At 36.9% G+C, this 18,562-nt stretch overlaps 1 protein-coding gene across 1 annotated transcript in view; it reads left to right on the forward strand.

Moving 5' to 3' along the window:
- LOC308641326 (guanine nucleotide-binding protein G(i) subunit alpha-1-like) overlaps positions 1-18,562 on the forward strand; it is a gene marked incomplete at its 3' end in the record, with an annotated part of 70,705 nt that overhangs the window by 38,853 nt on the left and 13,290 nt on the right. The window contains exons 2-3 of the mRNA XM_081279804.1: positions 13,750-13,792; positions 13,886-14,027. Coding sequence (XP_081135930.1) covers positions 13,750-13,792; positions 13,886-14,027 — 185 coding nt within the window. The remainder of the gene's footprint in view (positions 1-13,749; positions 13,793-13,885; positions 14,028-18,562) is intronic.

Consider the following 18,562-nt stretch of genomic DNA (forward strand, 5'->3'; position numbering starts at 1 on the left):
TCTGAGATGGAAGTCATGTCATGAAGATGGCAAAGCAAAAGCACAGTATTTATACCTTTTTCTAAATGTTTTAAAACCAATTAGTTAGGTATTAATAAGGAGGCTTTCAAGAGTGGACTCACACTGTTGCTTGGGTATAGAGGGGTAAAATTATTTTAATTTAGACTAAAATCAGGCTGTCTCCTGCAATCAGTAGGGAAAAACTACAAAATGTTTAAAAAAATTCAAAATGTTTAAAGCTTAGGTCTGATAGTGTAAACAGTCCACTAATGTAGTGTTTAGATTAAAATGCTTTGTCCCTTGCCATGCTCCCCATCTGCTGTTCTTCCTGATCAGTATAGGGGGACAAAGGGCAGGTGGGAGAGGAGGAAAGTGTGGTTTCAGTGAGCCCTTTCTGTCAAGGACAGTCTGGTCCCTTGGATGTGATGTGCTCTGCTTCCTCTGGTCTAGAAGGTGAGGGCTCTCTCCTCGATGCCCCTGGCATCACAGCCAAAATCACCATGCTGCAGCTTGTGATTTGAGCCTGCTTGCCCAAGTGCCCTCTAAGTGACAGCCTCAGATCTCATGTAAGTTTGTGTAGGGCTGTAGTCTTGGTGGTTGTTGGTTGTCACTCCTCCTGCCATACTGGGTCATGTAACAACCTGGTGTCAACTCAGTTACTGTAGTCTCTGAAAACTGGAGGTGACTTGGTTGGGAAAATTGGACCCCCAGAGGTATCCTTGCTTAAACACAGTATGGTCCCCTTTTAGGACCCAAGTTTATAAGTGGCTCAATTTGGGAGAAAGTGCAGGGGAGGAAGGGAGGCAGGGCTGATCCTGAAACTTGAGAGTAAAAGTAAATTGCTATGACTAGAGTGTGAGATTTATGTGCATGAGTGATGCGATGGGAAAGTGGGTAGATGCAAATGAGTTTAAAGAAGATGATTTTATTCAGCTTTAATCATGGGAGAGATGTGACTGAATTTTTCTAAATAAATTACATAATTTTGATTCAGTCTTATTATGTACAATGTAAAAATTTGGAAATTGCAGAAATGTTTGAGGAATAAAATTGCATTACTCAGTTATAAACATCTCTTCAGTGTATTTCTTCCCATGCACTTTTCTTGTGCATGAATATATGTATATTTATAGATAATTTTAAAATTCTGTGCTTTCTTTTTTTTCTGCCTCTATTGGTTGTTTTTGTGGGCTTTTTGCTCTTCTTTCAGAATGTCGCAGGTGCCTAGAATAGTGCCTGGCACACAGTCAATATTGAATAAATATTTGCTAGTGATTAAACTTATCTGGAGCCCTGGAGTGTTCCTGGGAAACAAGTGATACCTACAGCACCCCAGGATTTTTTTTAGTCAACCCCCATATTCATGAATATGATCATTTTTTTTCTTGTGAATTAATGATAGTTCTCATTGTATTAAAGAAATCTGTGCTTGGATACTCATTAATCGTGAATATTTTCCCTAGCCTGTTATCTATAAATGCTGTTAAAATACTTGTACTTTAAAACTAGCCTGTAGTTTTGCCTTTTTACTTTATTCATGGTGTTTTTTAAACATATGTAGGTTTTAGAATTTTTTGTTTGTGTGTGTGTGTGTGTGTGTGTTCATATATTTAAAGTCAGTCACCTTTTAAAAATATTGTCAGCAAAAAACCAAGCTCTGTACCAAAGAAACTTAACTTGATCGAGACCTAAAGAAAACAAATGTTTATTTCTTCCATGTAAGATAGCTAATGTTAAGTAATGCAGGGGTATTCTGCCTCTATGGTCTAGAGACCCAAGTTCCTGTCTTCTTGCTCAGCTATCTCCTGGGCATCGTCCTAATCCACATGTTCACAACAAATCCACAGTGATACCCATTCTCACCTGAAGGGGCAGGAGAGAGAGGGTCCATGGCTGCCCTTTTCTTTTATACACACACACACACACACACACACACACACACACACATCATGTGACTTTGGTGAGAAATGTGGGGATGTGGCTCCACCCAGCAGCAGGGGAGGGTGAGACTTGCTGCTGTCTCTAGAGGGACAGACATGCTCCCAGCCACTGTCTTTTTGTTTTGTGCTGGGCATCACTGGAACCCAGGCCTCACACATGTTAGGAAAGTGCTTACCACGGAGCTACATTCCTGCTCCAGCCACTACTCTTCCATTCAGTAAGTGAAAGAAGAGAAAGTTTTAGTGGACAGTCATAAGTTTCCACCACTCTTTCATTGTTTCATCTGTCTTTTGCCAAAATTAACATTTTCTTATGCTTTGTGGAATACCATGGAATACCTTCCTCCCCCCACCCCCACCCCCACCAGTCTGTTGAGCTCCTGCAATGTGCCAAGTATAGTAGACAATAGGTGTATTCCCTGGGAATACCATGGCTATGAAAACCAAGGGACCTTACTCCTCACCTAGTTTATGTTCAGGTGGGTGAGAAGGACATTAAATCATCAGTGTTTGGAATGACCTACAGACCCTAGGGGCAGTCTAGGGTACCATTTTCTTAATAATAGTAGGATGTTGATGGATTGCCTTTTTCTATTGTGATGTTACTGTACCAGTGGTACCAAAGTACTAATGGGTCAGGATGCTGGCACATTAGCAGGAATAAAGACAGAAACATCAAATTGTACTACTATTACTGTAATTTTTTTCACTACTTCGTACCTGTGGTTTAAAGAAAAATAGCAGAGGCAGGAAAAATTAAGCACACATCTCTTTAGTATTCTGCATGATCAAATAGGAAGTGCACCTGAAGTACTCCTGCTAAATACCGAAGCATGGTAGTTTTCCTGAGGAGAGAGGTTGTATGATGAGTTGTGAACTGGTAATTGTCCTTTTATTAGGAAACTGATTTTACTTGAAAGGATGGCAAGCTGTGGTTAGTCTGACTTGGGGTTTTGGCAGCATTAGCCTTTCACTCTGAAGAAAACAGCTAACAGTAAATGTGTCAGTAGTGAAATAAGCTTTCAAGAAAAAAAAGGGAAAAAAATTAAACACACACACACACACACACACACACACATATACATGAAACCTCTCTGCCACTGGAATCTTGAAGTCTTCCCAAGATTTTAAGCCTTTTCTGATGAGATTTTGGGTAACATTAAAAAGACAACTTAAATATACATATATGTGTGTGTGTATAGTAATATCATGGGCTGTGTCAATATTTAGCTCTGCATAACTCAGTGAATCAATTTCTAAAACAGACATTAACAAAATGTCTATTTCAGTATAAGATAGACCAGTGGATTTAATGTACCGAAGTATGAAAAGTTTATAGAAATGGTTCAGATTTCACATAGCAACACTTTAGGATGGTACCCCCTTTTTCACATTTCGGTATAGAATCAAAGACTATTCATGGTTATCTATAAATGCTGTTAAAATACTTGTACTTTATCTATTATATAATTGTGTGGAAATGAATATTCTTGGTATACAATTTCAGCCAAAGTAATGTACTATGACATATGAAGTGCAGAATTAGATGTGAGAATCCAGATGTCTTTTATTAAGCAGTGTGCAAAAAAAGTAAAATAATGCTACTTGTTAGTTGTATATTTGGGGGTGAAGGAAGAAAAAATCTAATTTTTTAATAAAATAATGTTTTGGTTTTTAATATCTAGTCAGCAACTTAATGAATATATTTTGGTCACTAATAAAAATAGGATGTGGTCCTCAATATTTTTCTTGCCTCAAAATCAGTTGGAGGGATTTTAAGTTACAGATTTCTAGACCCTATTTCCAGAGTTTCTAAGTAAGTTTTGGCTTGTTCTAACAAATTACAGATGCTGTGATACTGCTACCATGCTTTTATAAGAATCCCTATTATATCTGTTTCATTGGATTTGTTAGATTAACCTGCTTTAGATGCCATTTGGAGAAAGAAAAAAAGGATTTGAAATTTCAAAGTAGTACAGTTTTAAAGACAATGGCTAGAAGTGTGCTTAGTTACCAGACATTTGGGAATTAATTAAAAGTGACACAGAACAGTTGGGAACCTGTTAGAATCATGGGTGCTGGTAAAAGATAGAAGATTCCTAGTTCATATGCAAGAAGTACTTCAGTACAGTCATTATAGTCTCCAGAGTCAGCATTTGTGGAGTTGTAACAAGCCTCAGTTCTCTGATGGTGACATGAGAGAACCATGTGATGGCTATACCAGCATTAGGTTGTATTATAGTTGAGGAGTCCTGAACTAGGGAGTTCCTCATTTTCTTTGTATATAATGCACAGTAAGTCAGCCTGACCTTTGTTCTGGAGGATGCATTACATTTATTATACTGGACAGTAAACAAACCTTCCTCTGCTCCAGTGGAACACAGTATCTCTATCTCCCAAGGCTGTTCTCTACACACACACTCTTCTGAGGAAATTGTGAACATAGGCCGCCAGTCCTCTGCTCACACATGTTCACAGATGCAAGAGGCCCATCAAAAAGTGTAATTTGACCTAAGAAAAGCTGGTAGTATATATCTGTGGCTTATTTACCAGTCCTTAATAGTGAATAGCTTAGCAAAAGCAAGAACAGTTAGACTTTGGACAGAGTGATGCATATGCTCCCCAATGAAGTAAATATATCCCTCTTGAGTGATTCTAAATTATTTTCATAAATGTGTAAACTGTCATAGGGAGCAAATTTAAAAAGTAAAAGTAATCTTACAGTTAGCTAAAGTGAATTGCACTTGCAGTGTGAGTCTTTTTTGGCATACCACTTCTACAGTTGACTTCTAATGACTAATTTTCCCACATCTTTCCACTATGTAAACTACTGTAGCTCGGATTTGTGAAGTGTGTAGTGATTATCATTTGATCTTCACTTGGTGCAAATGCATCATTAACCTCTTTTGTTGTTCCCTCATTATCTCAGGATAATTAAAGTAATACTACTTGGCACAGGGTTAGTCCACGACTCTTGGGTCCACAGGACAGAAACAAATTCATATCTGGTTCTCACAAATTGGAAATCAAGGTGGGCTTCTTCCTTGATTATGACTCCAGTCATAGATTTCATGCCTTGCCCATGTCAGTCCTAGAACCTGAACTTAGGGATTCCCAGTTATTTTAATATCTATAATATATAATAAATCTGCCTGACCTCAAAAGTGTCCCAAGCTGGATGGTAATTACATCTTCCCCCAACTGTGATTTCATTGACAGGTGTAAGCAGTGCTGTCCAAAATCTCATCCCAGCTTTCTCATAGCCTCTCAGTGCCACTTTCCTGTTTGGGCCTCATCTTTTAATATTGTTTTCTGTGACATGATAATGCAAAATGGTGTTTGTGGGCCATTTTTCACATCATACTTTTAGCACTGTGATCTTTCTTGATAACTTTCACATAGAGACCAGATAAGGAATCTGGTTGGTTCCTTATTGTCCTTCTTTTCTTGGGAATAGGGGGAGGAATTTGCTGTATCCAAAAGTGATTGGTGTGTGTGTGTGTGTGTGTGTGTGTGTGTGTGTGAGAGAGAGAGAGAGAGAGAGAGAGAGAGAGAGAGAGAGAGAGAGAGAGAAGTTTTACATATCCTAGTTCATAAAATGTATTGTTTAATGGTTGATAAAAGACCCATAAGCATAAGGAATTTCACTCCCAGTGACATGTTCCTGTGGTCCAGCTGGGGATGCAGCTGTTGTTTTCAGTGGTCAAAAGTCAGGTGATTGATAACCAGATCAGACAGAGTTGTGCATAGGAGGGTCCCTAAGGCATACTGTTGACACTTCTTAAGGATCTTAATGTATCCATAAATACACATCAATACATATTTATGTCTATCTATAAATACATATTGATATATATATATATATATATATATATATATATATATATAACATAAGTATCTATAAATACAAACTCAGATATAGATGTTAACATTGTGTGACTGTTGGATATGTGAAGTCATCTAGGTGACTCAGTTTCTCATTTTTATTCCTATACAAATAAAAACACTGAATTAAAAATTGATGCAGAAAACTTTGGACTACCACCATTGTGTTCTCCAGTTCCATTCTTCCTCACCCTCATCTTCTGGGTCTGCAGACCCTAATTGTAGAGAAACATTGGTCTACCAGTTAGGGTTACTGAATCATGACTGTTAAGGCTATCAGGGTGGAGCTTCAAGCGCCACACATTTTTTCTTTATGAAATTGTCCTGTCTTTCTAGGAGTCTTGTGTACACATTTGTTCTTTTTCTTTTCCAAATAATAACCATGTTAACTTTATTCTTCCACAGTTCTGGAGGATAAAGTTCCAAAATTAAGCTGTCAACACACACACATCCTCACACTTTATTTATACACTTATCTGTCTTCAAATATTTAGATTGATTTCATTTTTTAACTATTATAAATGTTCTACAGTAAACATAGTTTTTGAACATTGATTTATTACTTTTGTGTACATTCATTCTTAATATGTATGAAGGTATTATACCTATCTTAGGCATGAATGACTTAGCATGTCATTTTGTGAGGAGTTAAGATTGAGGAAAGTGGATCATCTTGAGGATCTAGATTTTGGGGTTTATGAGTATTGTCAAATTATTCTTATATCCAAGAATTTCAGGTATATCACTCATGCACGTACGTGTATGTGTATACATACATATCCGTATACATGTGTTTATTTAAATATAAGTTTTAAGCTTCTTATAGCTAAATAAAGAAGATCCTAGATTATTCCCCTGCTTGAGCATTACAATTAAAAACAAAATCTTCTCTCATCCTAGAATTCCTCTTCATGAAAGTAATAGAGAATGAAAACATTTATATTATTGAATAAACATTACATCAGAAGGTGGTGTGACTTCTAGGCAACTTGCTAAGAGATTGTAAAGACAGAAAGTAATCTCGCCCGTTGTATAGCCAACCTCGTACCACCTGTTACATACCTGTTGAAAACATGAACAGTAACAGCCCTTAGATAGGAGAACTTGACCCCACCTTTTGTCACACATGCTCGTCCTAAGCGTCCTATACCAGTTGGAGTGACCATCTATGTTAGGCCAACTGGCCTCATCCAGAGGGAAATAAGCTTCTGGTCTTGAGGAAAGGAGGTAATAAGAAATAGACTCCTACCCTCCCATAGTCACTGAGTGATGGGTCCTTGTGTCTTTGAAGTTTATATTTCAAAGAGGATTCCCAGGCCTTGATAAAGATACTCCACAATCATCAAGCTGGCAAAAGGACTGCTTAGTTTTCAAAAGGACACACACACATATACATATTTATATTTCAAAGAGAGGAAAGCTACTCCTAATTATAGTCTTCCTAAAGTAAATGCTCTAAAGAAAAGGAGGGGGGGAATCTTTTTCCTTACTTTTAACTGGAAGAATTAAACCTCTTATTTTTAATTTTTATTTCCTATTATACCCATTATGCCTTTATTTGCTTGTCTCTTAAATAAAAAGAACTTGATATTGCTATTCTTATAGAAGAACTATGATAAATAGAAATGACTTTAAATGTACTTGTAATTTAGCAATCTATTCCATTTAAACTAAATTAAAATTTAGTTTGATTTAGTGTAAACATTTTAAGTTGTTAAAATCTTTATGAATAATTAGAATTTGATGAAGGAAAGTGGTGGTGTCAGGAAAATTCAAATTATTTGACTAAATCACCATGTTAAATGTGATACTAGGCAGAGAATAGGACAAAGGATGTTCTTTAAAAAATTAATGTATTTGTTTTTAAGGTCAGTGTCTTTTGTTGTTGTTGTTGTTGTTGTTTGATTGGTTGGTTTTGTTTTTAACCTTTGCCATCAGTTAAAATGTTAAAGACTCCTATATTGTCTTTTAGTAAAATCAGGGACAGAGACACTCTTTGATAGTCATCTTTATAGTAATAAATTGTATACCTCTATTCAATGAATTGGGATCTAGCTTGATTTGTTTTTCGTTTTCCCTCTCCCTCTGCCTTCCCTTGTCTTCCCTCTCCACATTTCCCTTTTATGGATCCCATTAGTAGGTGGTGCCTCTGGGACCCCAAACTGCAGATGTGTTCCCTCTTGGTGTTACTGTGCTGTCTCCTGTGCCCTTCCAGCATCTGTGCATGCAGTTGTGTTTGTTTTGCTGAGCTCCACTTCACACACCTGCTGGGCTGCACATTTGCTCTCAGAGATGGAATTTTCTCAGCTACTTCCTCCTCCAAGGAGACCTGAGGGAGGGCTCCTTAGTGCTCCCCCTTAGGGCTTTATAGCCACAGACCTGCTAGGAGCAATATGTCCACATTCTCAGCCTCTGGGAGCCTCAGGCCTCCCTTCCCCTCCTCTGAAGGCTACCTCATTCCATAGTGACTAGCTTTATAGGCCATATAGTCACCTTGACTGGTCGGCCCTTATGATCCCAGTGTTCACACACTTTGATCTTTCCTAACTGACACATGCTGTGTAAGGATTTCTTGCTTCTTCTTGAAGTTGCTATTGGTGGGGTGGGAACATTTTTTATGCCGCTCAGGATTTAAGGGAAGAGTATTAGCCTCCTGGCTGAGTACTGAGTACTTTCTGGAAAGAGGTACCCCTTTTACCCTACCCCTGTCCCTATACCATCCCTTCATAGATTTTTTTTTAATTGCTTCCTGCCAGTCATGTGACAGTTCCGACTGTGATTGTGGAAAACAATCTTTTAACTCTTTCCTAAGTGCTCTATGGAAAGCCCATCTGTGTTAAGCATGTTGAACCTTTCACCATGCAGCATTTCTAATTTTTCTGTTAGGAATCTCTCCATATGGAAGTGAGAAAACAAATTACATAAATTGCTAAGCTTGGAGAGGTTTTTGCAGGGTGTCTGCCTCTGGCTATCTATTCCACAGAGTACTTCCTCATTAGTAAAAAAGAAAGTAGGAACCCAGTTAATAAGACTGGTATTTCTTTTCTTTAATGTTAAGCCAATTTCAGAATATTTGAACCACAAGTCACAGACTGGATGCTTGTTGCAACATAAGCTAAGTGTCCCATGTTGTCAGTTATTTTAAAGAGATATAAAGCAAATATGAATTTAAAGGTAATATCTAATCTCAGAAGATTATACTTTTTTCTCAGGTTTAAAACTTATCAGTATACACATAGTTTAACTGGGAACAGTGTAGTTCTTTACAATTTCTGATTTCCCCCGCTGTGTAGCTCAAACCTCTTGAGCTTAAAATTTATCTCAAACATTTCTCTGGGCTTCCAAGTGGTTTCACTAGAAGGATGGACTACTCATTGGGGCTCCTGGTGGCTGTGGAATCGTCACCCTCTGTACGGGTCCTAGGATCTGACGTGCCCCCTCCCAGCATGGCAGCTGCTGACTCAGCATTCAGTACTCCAAAAACTGGTGGCCACTTGAAGACAACCCTACTGGAAACTGCCCGCCCTTGCAGGCTTGGTGGACATTATGTGTGAGCCATAATGCCTGCGATTGTGCTGTGTCCAGAGCCAACTGCACTGTGGTTGATTAATAAATAATGGGTTGTTTATCTTGGAATTGTTTATATTGGCAGATGCTCTGAAAGATTCAAAAGCTGTCTGTAAGTGAAGAATGCCCTTTATTGTTTATTCAGTGCCTAATTTTCTATTTAATGTGAGGGTATCTTGGGTGAATTTCTTGAATACCAGACCACAAGTAAATATTCTGCAGTTTTCGCCTCAAATTTTTCAGAGGCCATGTAACTACAACCTGTGGCTGCAAATCGTCTCCAAGGCCTCTGATGTTTTGTATGTGTGTGTGTGTGTGTGTGTGTGTGTGTGTGTATGTGTGTGTGTGTGTATATATATATATATATATATATATATATATATATATATATAGTGTGTGTGTGTGTGTGTCTGTCTGTCTGTCTGTCTAAATGTATGTTGGCATGTGTGTTTGTGACTCCAGGGAGAAAGGGGGCAAAGGGAAAGAGGAAGCCTGGAGTGTTACCATCTAGTTTTGTCCATCACAAATAGCTGAAATAAACTTAAGAACATTTTTGTTTGGTTGACTGTGTCTAGCACAAGATAGCAGCTGAGAAATCAGATAGGAATGTGTGCACAGTGAAAGGCAGCAAGCATCATGTGTGGAGTGGATCGGAGGATTGACACAGGGGATAGAGGATCACCAGGTGACAAGAGGAAGAGAGAAAGTGTATTTTGTCAGGGGAAACAGTATTTTTGAAGGCTTGTTGCATGGCCAGCAGCAGTGCTCAGTAATGCTCAGCATAAAACACTGTAGGAATGGCTGGGGAAATGGGGCTCAGGTGATGAAAATCCTGAGTTCTGTCCCTCAGACAGTAATAAATTCCTGCAGGGTGTGTACCTGTGGCAACAGGCTCATCCTGTCTTACCTTTGTCGGTCTCTGCTCAGATGTTCTCAATATCCACCAATTGAGAGGTTTGACATATTGGTCTAATTTAATATAAAGATAGCAGTTACTGTTAAGTGGGAAGGAAGGGTATTTAAGAGGACACTGACTTTGTAAGTGGTCATTTCATTAGTAATATTTTCATGTGAGAGTAGTACAATGGGAGGGACTCATCATAAAGAGACCCTGCATGTGTAAAGAGTGAAGGAGTTTTGAGAAAGGCTTTTTGACTTGTGTGAAAGGAAGATGAAAAAACCCGGTGGACTTTTTGTCTAACATACCATTGCATCCCCCAAGTGTTCACTGTGTTAGGTGTTCAGGGGTGCTGGTTGAACATAATTGCATAAGACAGAGCTGTAGTGACATAAGATGTTTTAAACCTTTTAAAAAATTTATTGATTTTAATGAGGTATATATGACAGCAGAATGCATTTTGATTCGTCATACACAATTGCAGCACAACTTTTCATTTCTCTGGTTGTACATGATGTAGCGTTGCACCATATGTGCAGTCATACATGCACCTACGGTAATGATGTCCATCTCATTCCACCATCTTTCCTGCTGCCATGCCCCTTCCCTCTTCTCCCTCCTCTTTGCCCAATCACAATTTCTCCATTTTCCCCATGACCCTTCGCCATTACAGATCAGCACCCACTTATCAGAGAGAACATCTGGCCTTTGGTGTTTCGGGATTGACTTACTTCACTTACCATGATATTCTCCATCTCCATCCATTTACCTGCAAATGCCATGCTTTTATCCTCTTTTAATGCTGAGTCATATTCCATTGGGTATATATACCACAGGTTCTTTATCCATTCATCTATTGAAGGGCATCTAGGTTGATTCCACAGTTTAGCTATTGTGAATTGTGCTGCTATAAACATTGATGTGGCTGTGTCCCTGTAGTATACTGTTTTTAAGTCCTTTGGGTATAGTCTGAAGAGGAGAGGGATAGTGGATCAAATGGTGATTCCATTCCAAGTTTTCTAGGAATCTCCATACTGCTTTCCAGAGTGGTTACACCCATTTGCAGTCCTACCAGCAATGCATGAGTGTGCCTTTTCCCCCTCATCCTCGCCAACCTTATTTGTTGTCTGTATTCTTGATAACTGCCATTCTGACTGGCGTGAGATGAAATCTTATAGTACTTTTGATCTACATTTCTCTAATTACTACAGATGTTGAACATTTTTTCATATATTTGTTGATCAAAAGTATATCTTCTTTTGAGAAGTGTCTGTTCAGCTCTTTACCCCATTTATTGATTGGGTTGTTTGTTTTTTTGATGCTAGTTTTTTTTTAGTTCTTTATATATCCAGGAGATTAGTGCTCTATCTGATATGCCTGTGGCAAAATTTGCTCCCAGAATGTAGGCTCTTTCTTCATCATACTGATTGGTTCTTTTGCTGAGAAGAAGCTTTTTAGTTTGAGTCCATCCCATTTATTAATTGTTGATTTTATTTCTTGTGCTTTAGAAGTCTTGTTAAGAAAGTCAGGGCCTAGGGGCTGGGGATGTGGCTCAAGCGGTAGTGTGCTCACCTGGCGTGCATGCGGCCCGGGTTCGATCCTCAGCACCACATACAAACAAAGATGTTGTATCCGCCAAAAACTGAAAAATAAATATTAAAAAATTCTCCCCCTCCCTCCCTCCCCCCCCCTCTCAAAAAAAAAAAAAAAGTCAGGGCCTAATCTGACATGATGATTTGGGTCTTCTTTTTTCTCTGTTAGGCTCAGGGTCTCTGGAATAATTCCTAGGTCCTTGATCTACTTTGAGTTGAATTTTCTGCATGGTGAGACAGATTTATTTTCATTTTGCTGCATTTGGATTTCCAGTTCTCTCTTACAATTTGTTGAAGAGTCTGTCTTTTATCCAATGTATGTTTTTGGTGCCTTTGTCCTGTATCTCATATAACTGTCCAGTTATCTCATATAACTGTATTTATGTGAATTTGTCTTTGTGTCTTCTGTTCTCTGCCATTGGTCTACATGTCTATTTTGGTGCCAATACCATGCTGTTTTTATTACTAGAGCTTTGTAGTGTATTTTAAGTACTGGTATTGTGATGCCTCCTTCTTCACTCTTGTTGCTGAGGATTGCTTTGGCAATTTTGGTTCTCTTCTTTTTCTAAATGAATTTCATGATTGCTTTCTCTATTTCTATAAGGGATGGTGATGGGATTTTAATTGGAATCACATTGAATCTGTATAGCATTTTGGGTAGTATGGCCATTTTGACAATATTCATTTTGCCTATCCAAGAGCATGAAAGATCTTTCCAACTTCTAAGGTCTTCTTCAATTTCTTTCTTTAATGTTCTGTAGTTTTCATTGTAGAGGTCTTTCATCTCTTTTATTGATTCCCAAGCATTTTATTTATTTATTTATTTTTTGAGGCTCTTGTGAATGGGGTAGTTTTCCTAATTTCTCTTTCAGAGGATTCATCACTGATATATAGAAATGCATTTGATTTATGGGTATTGATTTTATATTCTGCTACTTTACTGAATTCATTAATTAATTCTAAAAGTTTTTTGGTAGAGTTTTTTGGATCCTCTAAATATAGAATCATGTCATCAGCAAATAATGATAATTTGAGTTCTTCTTTTCCTATTTGTGTTTTAAACTTTATATGCACTTTCTCAGTACCGCTGCCATTCTACTTCACAAGAGCCAAAAGTTAAAACCAATTGGCCAAGCAGTGAAAACATCTGCTGATATGGACTAAAACCTAGAACGAAACTCATTTATAGTGCTTCAGTTTTAATACAAGATGGAACTTGTTAGAGCTTTAGAAGATATACACAAACAACAATGAAAGGATTTTTTCAATTGAGTTTATTGAATTTGAGTATATTATGAAGAAAGAGACAATAGGACTTGCATCTGAAAAAGTTTCCATATATTTTGAATTAATAAAGCTCACTTATTTTTTTAAATAAATCTTATTGTATATTTTTAAGGTATACTACATGGCACATAACTAAGTCTCTCAAACACACACACCGAGTCTCAAATGGTTAATACAGTTGAAATTAATATTTCTATCAGCTTATCTAACTATACATTTTTCTCCCATGCCAACAACAGCTATAATTCACTTATTTGACCAAAATTCTCAGTACGGGGATGGGTATTTATAGTGGTTAAAGCGCTTGCTCAACATGCAGAAGGCCCTGACTTGGTCCCCAGCACCACAAAAGCAAAAACAAAACAAATTTCTAATAAAATAGAAAGAAATCCCAAATATTCTACACTATTATGAACTGTAGTACTCATGTTGTATAGTGGGTCTTACACTTGTTCATCCTATGTAGTTGCTGCTTTGTATCTCATTTTCTTAAGAGACCCATAGTGTATATCTGTGTTCTGGGAGTTGGATTTACTTAAGTTGAATGTTGAAATTAGAAATTCTTTATTTTGTTTTTTAGGTGCTGGTGAATCGGGGAAAAGTACAATAGTGAAGCAGATGAAGTAAGTAGATTTAAAACATTGAATTTTTTTTTTAATGTTTTAAGTATACCCTTCATCAAAGAAAGTGCTTTTTCTTTGCTTTCATTTCATTAGAATTATTCATGAAGCTGGCTACTCAGAGGAGGAATGTAAGCAGTACAGAGCAGTGGTCTACAGTAACACTATCCAGTCCATCATTGCCATCATTAGGGCCATGGGGCGGTTGAAGATAGACTTTGGTGACTCGGCTCGGGCGGTAAGTTATTTTATTGTAGTAGGCTTGATAAGTAAAAAGAATAACTTGTTAACTAATCAGGACTCTTTTATACAAGGAGTCAAAAGGATAGACGTGAGTCAGGAACTTTAGAAGTGAGTGAAATGAACATATACAGGATAGTTTATTCTCTCCTTCATGGTTACACTTACCTTATCCATCAGGTAATTGGGATAATTCAATAATTATTATTGATGCAATACTTTCTATATAACATGTATCAGGTACCTCTGTTTTTGTATTCATTGGTTTTCTATTACTGTAAAAAATACCTGGCGTAATCAACTTAAAAGGAGAACATGTCTCTTTTGCCTCACAGTTTCAGAGATTTTAGTCCTTGTATGATTGGCCTGTTGCTTTGGGCCTATAGTGAGGAAATATGTCGTGGTGGTAGCAGGTAGCCAAGGAAGCTACTCACCTCATGGCAGCCAAGAAGTGAAAAGAGAGAGAAGAAAAGATCAGTTTTCCATGATCCTATTTAAGGGCGTGCCTCCAGTAACCTAAGACCTCCCATTAGGCCCTACCTCCCAATTGTTCCACCACCTGACAATAGCCCCATGGGCAGGGTTCCAGGCCTTTAGCACATGTGGCTTTAGGGGACATTTCAGATACAAAGTGTAGCAGTCCCCATAACAATATTTTTGTAGCTTATACATTGTAAACTGCTTACACTAACACAATTTAAAATCTGTTCTTATAATTTAGAATTCTGAAATGACCTACTTATTTGTATTCATGCCCAGACTACAAAGAAATCTAATCTTGAATAATGAAAACAGTGCAAAAGTTTGCTTATCTTTGCAATAGGAAAGTATTGGCTACTAAAAAACATGTATAAAATTTAAGAGCTAAAGGGGACCTTTGAAGACAAGCTAGTTTCACTCCTTTATTTTCCTAGTAAAGAAAAACTGAAACGTAGGAAATATTACAATCTAGAATGATCAAGGCTCTGTGCCTGTGCTTCTTTCTTTGACCCAGTAATTTGTTTTCAGTTTGATTCAAAGCAATACTGTTGGTACTGTCCACAAAACATTGTTTTTCCCCAGCTCCCATTTGATTGTTTGCTATTTGAGTACTTTACTGATTCTTTTTTAATAACTGTTATAAAACTTAATGAAAAACCTTTAACTGAAGCTTAGCTCTTTTTTTGCACAAAGTATGTATATTATTAATAATACTATGCTGCATTTTTATAGTTCTTTTATCTTTTTATGTTGAGTGTGTGCGCACACGAGCACACACATACATCTCCTTACTAATACCATGAAGATTTTCTGCATAGAGACTATAACTTTCTGTCTTTCAGTTTGTTGTTGTTGTTGTTTACTTTTAACATCCAGGGAAATTCATGCTTAATAAGGAAGGAAAATGAATAAAACCCATATTAGGAAATATAGGTTAGAGAAATCTAAAATAAACCGGGCTTGATTATGAGTTACTTTAAAATTTTCTTATAAATTACTGTTTTTCCTTTTAAACAAAAATTTTCAAGGCTTTAGCATGTTAATTAAAATTTTCATGTAGATTTTAAGATCCTTTTTAAGAACAAATTTTATTTTTTGAAATTTATGACATTGTCATTGGATATGTATACATAGTAATATTGGTACTATAATGAAATAAATTAACTTACATATCATCTCACACTGAGTGTGTGTTGGGGAGGCATCTACAATCTTGTTTAACAAAAACCCCTCTTTCAGTTTAATTAGCTATAGTCCTCATGTTGTCAAAAAGAAAGAGATAACAGATTTTGGTGAGGATGTGGAAAAGAGGGAACCCTAGTGCACTCTTGGTAAGAATGCATATTGACTCATCCATTATGAAAACAGTAGGAAGTTTCCAAAGAAATTAAAAATAAAATTATGATCCAGTTATCACTCTTCTGGGTATAAACTAAAAGGAGGCAAAATAACCACTTCATTATGGTATCTGCAGTTCTGTGTTCATTGCATTGTTTATTCAAAATAGCCAAGACAGGGAAACAACCTGTCAGTGGACAAAAAGGTAAAGAGAATGTGATGTGTGTACACATGTGGGGAGACTCGCGCACGCGCGCACACACACACACATACACACACACACATACAATGGAATATTGTTCAGACTTCGAAAAGTTTTTTCCTCAACATGAATGAACCTGAAGGGTATTATTTAGTGAAATAAAGCCGGATACAGATAAAAATTTTGCCTGATTCCATTTACATGTAGAACTAAAACCAAGAAAAGTCATCTGTGCAGAATTAGAGAATAAAATAATGATCACCAGGGGCTGGGTGGTGGGGTGCAAGGGAAGGAGGAGACATAGGTCAAAGGGGACAAAGTAGGAGATGTGTAGGATGAAGGAATCTGGAGATACAATGTACAATAGAGGACTGCGGGTCATTTACAATAATGTATTCATTTATAATTTTTCATTCAACACATGTCCAGTATGTGTTAGTGAACAAATGATAAGTGGATAAATTACAGATTGAGTAGTAGCGCAGTACATTGAATAATGTATCAGTATTCTGGACATATATTTCAAAAAAAATTCAGCAGAATTATGATTTATTAAAATAATCTTAAAATCTTAGAAATGTTAATCACACTTAACTTTTTAATCTTTATGTAAAAGAAGTACATATAAGGACTCTACTCTTAGATTAAGGAGAAAGAATTAATACAATTTATACCAATTCCAGTTCCAATTATGGTATTTAAAACATTTTGTCAATAATGTATGCAGTATTCTGCATTCATATCTTGTATGTGGCTATGAAAAAAAAGATTTGTACCCTTACCCTATAAGGTGGGAGCTAATGAAGGTTCAGTGCAAAGGCACTCTACCACTGAGCTGCATCACCAGTCCTTTTTTCCTTTTTATTTTTTATTTTTTTTGAGACAAGAGTTCTACTAAGTTGCCCAGTTTTGCTTTGGATTTGTAATCCTCTGCCTCAGTTGAGTAGCTGGTTTATAGGTGTGTGCCACTATGCCTGGCTAGTGCAAGCAACTTTGAAAGAGGATTTTTTTTCATATGATTCTCTCAATTCTCTCAAGGAATATTATTTTCTTACACCTCCATCACCTTTTTATAAAGTTAATTTCAGCTTAGTTTCAGGAATGACCAGGAATAATCCCTTACCATACCATAATCCCTCACCATAAGCCTTTTCTTATCTTTTCTTTTTTAGTTGGTTTACCTGAGGTTTTGGAATCTAATATGGCCTGCTTTGCATCTGTTTCTTCCTCCTCTCTTGTGGTCCCTATTAACTCATCCACACAGACACCTATCCTCACACTGTTTGTGATTTGACTCTTCCCTGTTGGGTTGCCTTGCCTTTACACACCTCTGAAGAACCACTAGGCCCTCAAAGTTATGTTCAGGGATGTGTAGATGGATTCACTTTGGACCGGAGGTGGGAAGGGAAGTTTGAGCTGGGTATTGAAACAGGAGTAAATAAGGAAAAAGCATTTAGTAAATAAGAAACAGTTTATTCACAGGCAGTCTGAATATATTCCTGTTTCTGAAGTATCAGTTCCTAAGTTGAAGGATAATCAGATATTGAATTCTGGTCAGTGCCGTAGATTTGCTTTACAACCTTCTGCATTGTAGCAGCTGTTTCTCCTGTTAACCTCTCTTAGTCTTCTTACAGTGTTCTGTTAAATTGCTTGTCCTTTTCAAGTATGTGTGTGTGTGTGTGTGTGTGTGTGTGTGTATGGCAAATATTTTTTCCCGTGTTTTTGAAAAACTTCTTGTTAGAGACCTGGGGTTTTATTTGTTTTTGTTTTTCAATCAATTCTAACTTCTGTGTTCCGTCTTCATAGAAAGATAGTCTTCATGTTACAATTATTTTTAAATTTTCATATTTTTCTAGAATGCCTAGTTTTGTTTTTTATATATATTGTTTTGTACACCTCCATTGGAATTGATTCTTGCCAGTAGCCATTTTGAAAATAATCATCCCATTTAGGTAAAAATGCTGCTTTAACATTTGATTTGAACACCTTTTTTCCCCTACTGATAATTTGTTTTTTATTTACCCATCCAACTACTAGCTAAGTTAATTAACCTCTCTAAGCATGTTTCATTAGAAGAGAAATAATGATAACATCTAATTTGCAGGGTTGTTAGGAACAGACAAAAAGAATATAAAGTGTTTAACACATTCTTTGGTCATAATAGATGCCCAATAAAATGTTTGTTGGTTGTTTTATTATTTACAAGTTTTATACAGTCATTATGGTCAGAATCACATTATTTTGATTTCTGTTGCTTCATAGGGTTAATTGGCAGCTAGCAGGTAAAAATCACCTCATCCTGTTGTTGTTTTTAAGCAGATATGCTTTTAAGCATTTCTCTTCCATGTGAACTTGAGAATGAATTCTCCTCAACTCTCTTGAAAACAAAACATTTTAAAAACCCAGTTGATATTTCTATTGGAATTACATCCTAAATGTAGAGTGATTTGGTGAGAATTGGCTAAAAAGGTGTAAAATTTTAAGAAATAATGATGACTAATGTGCTATGGTTT

The sequence above is a fragment of the Spermophilus citellus genome (assembly GCF_964194105.1).
Source record: "Spermophilus citellus genome assembly, chromosome: 2".
NCBI classification, from domain to species: domain Eukaryota; kingdom Metazoa; phylum Chordata; class Mammalia; order Rodentia; family Sciuridae; genus Spermophilus; species Spermophilus citellus.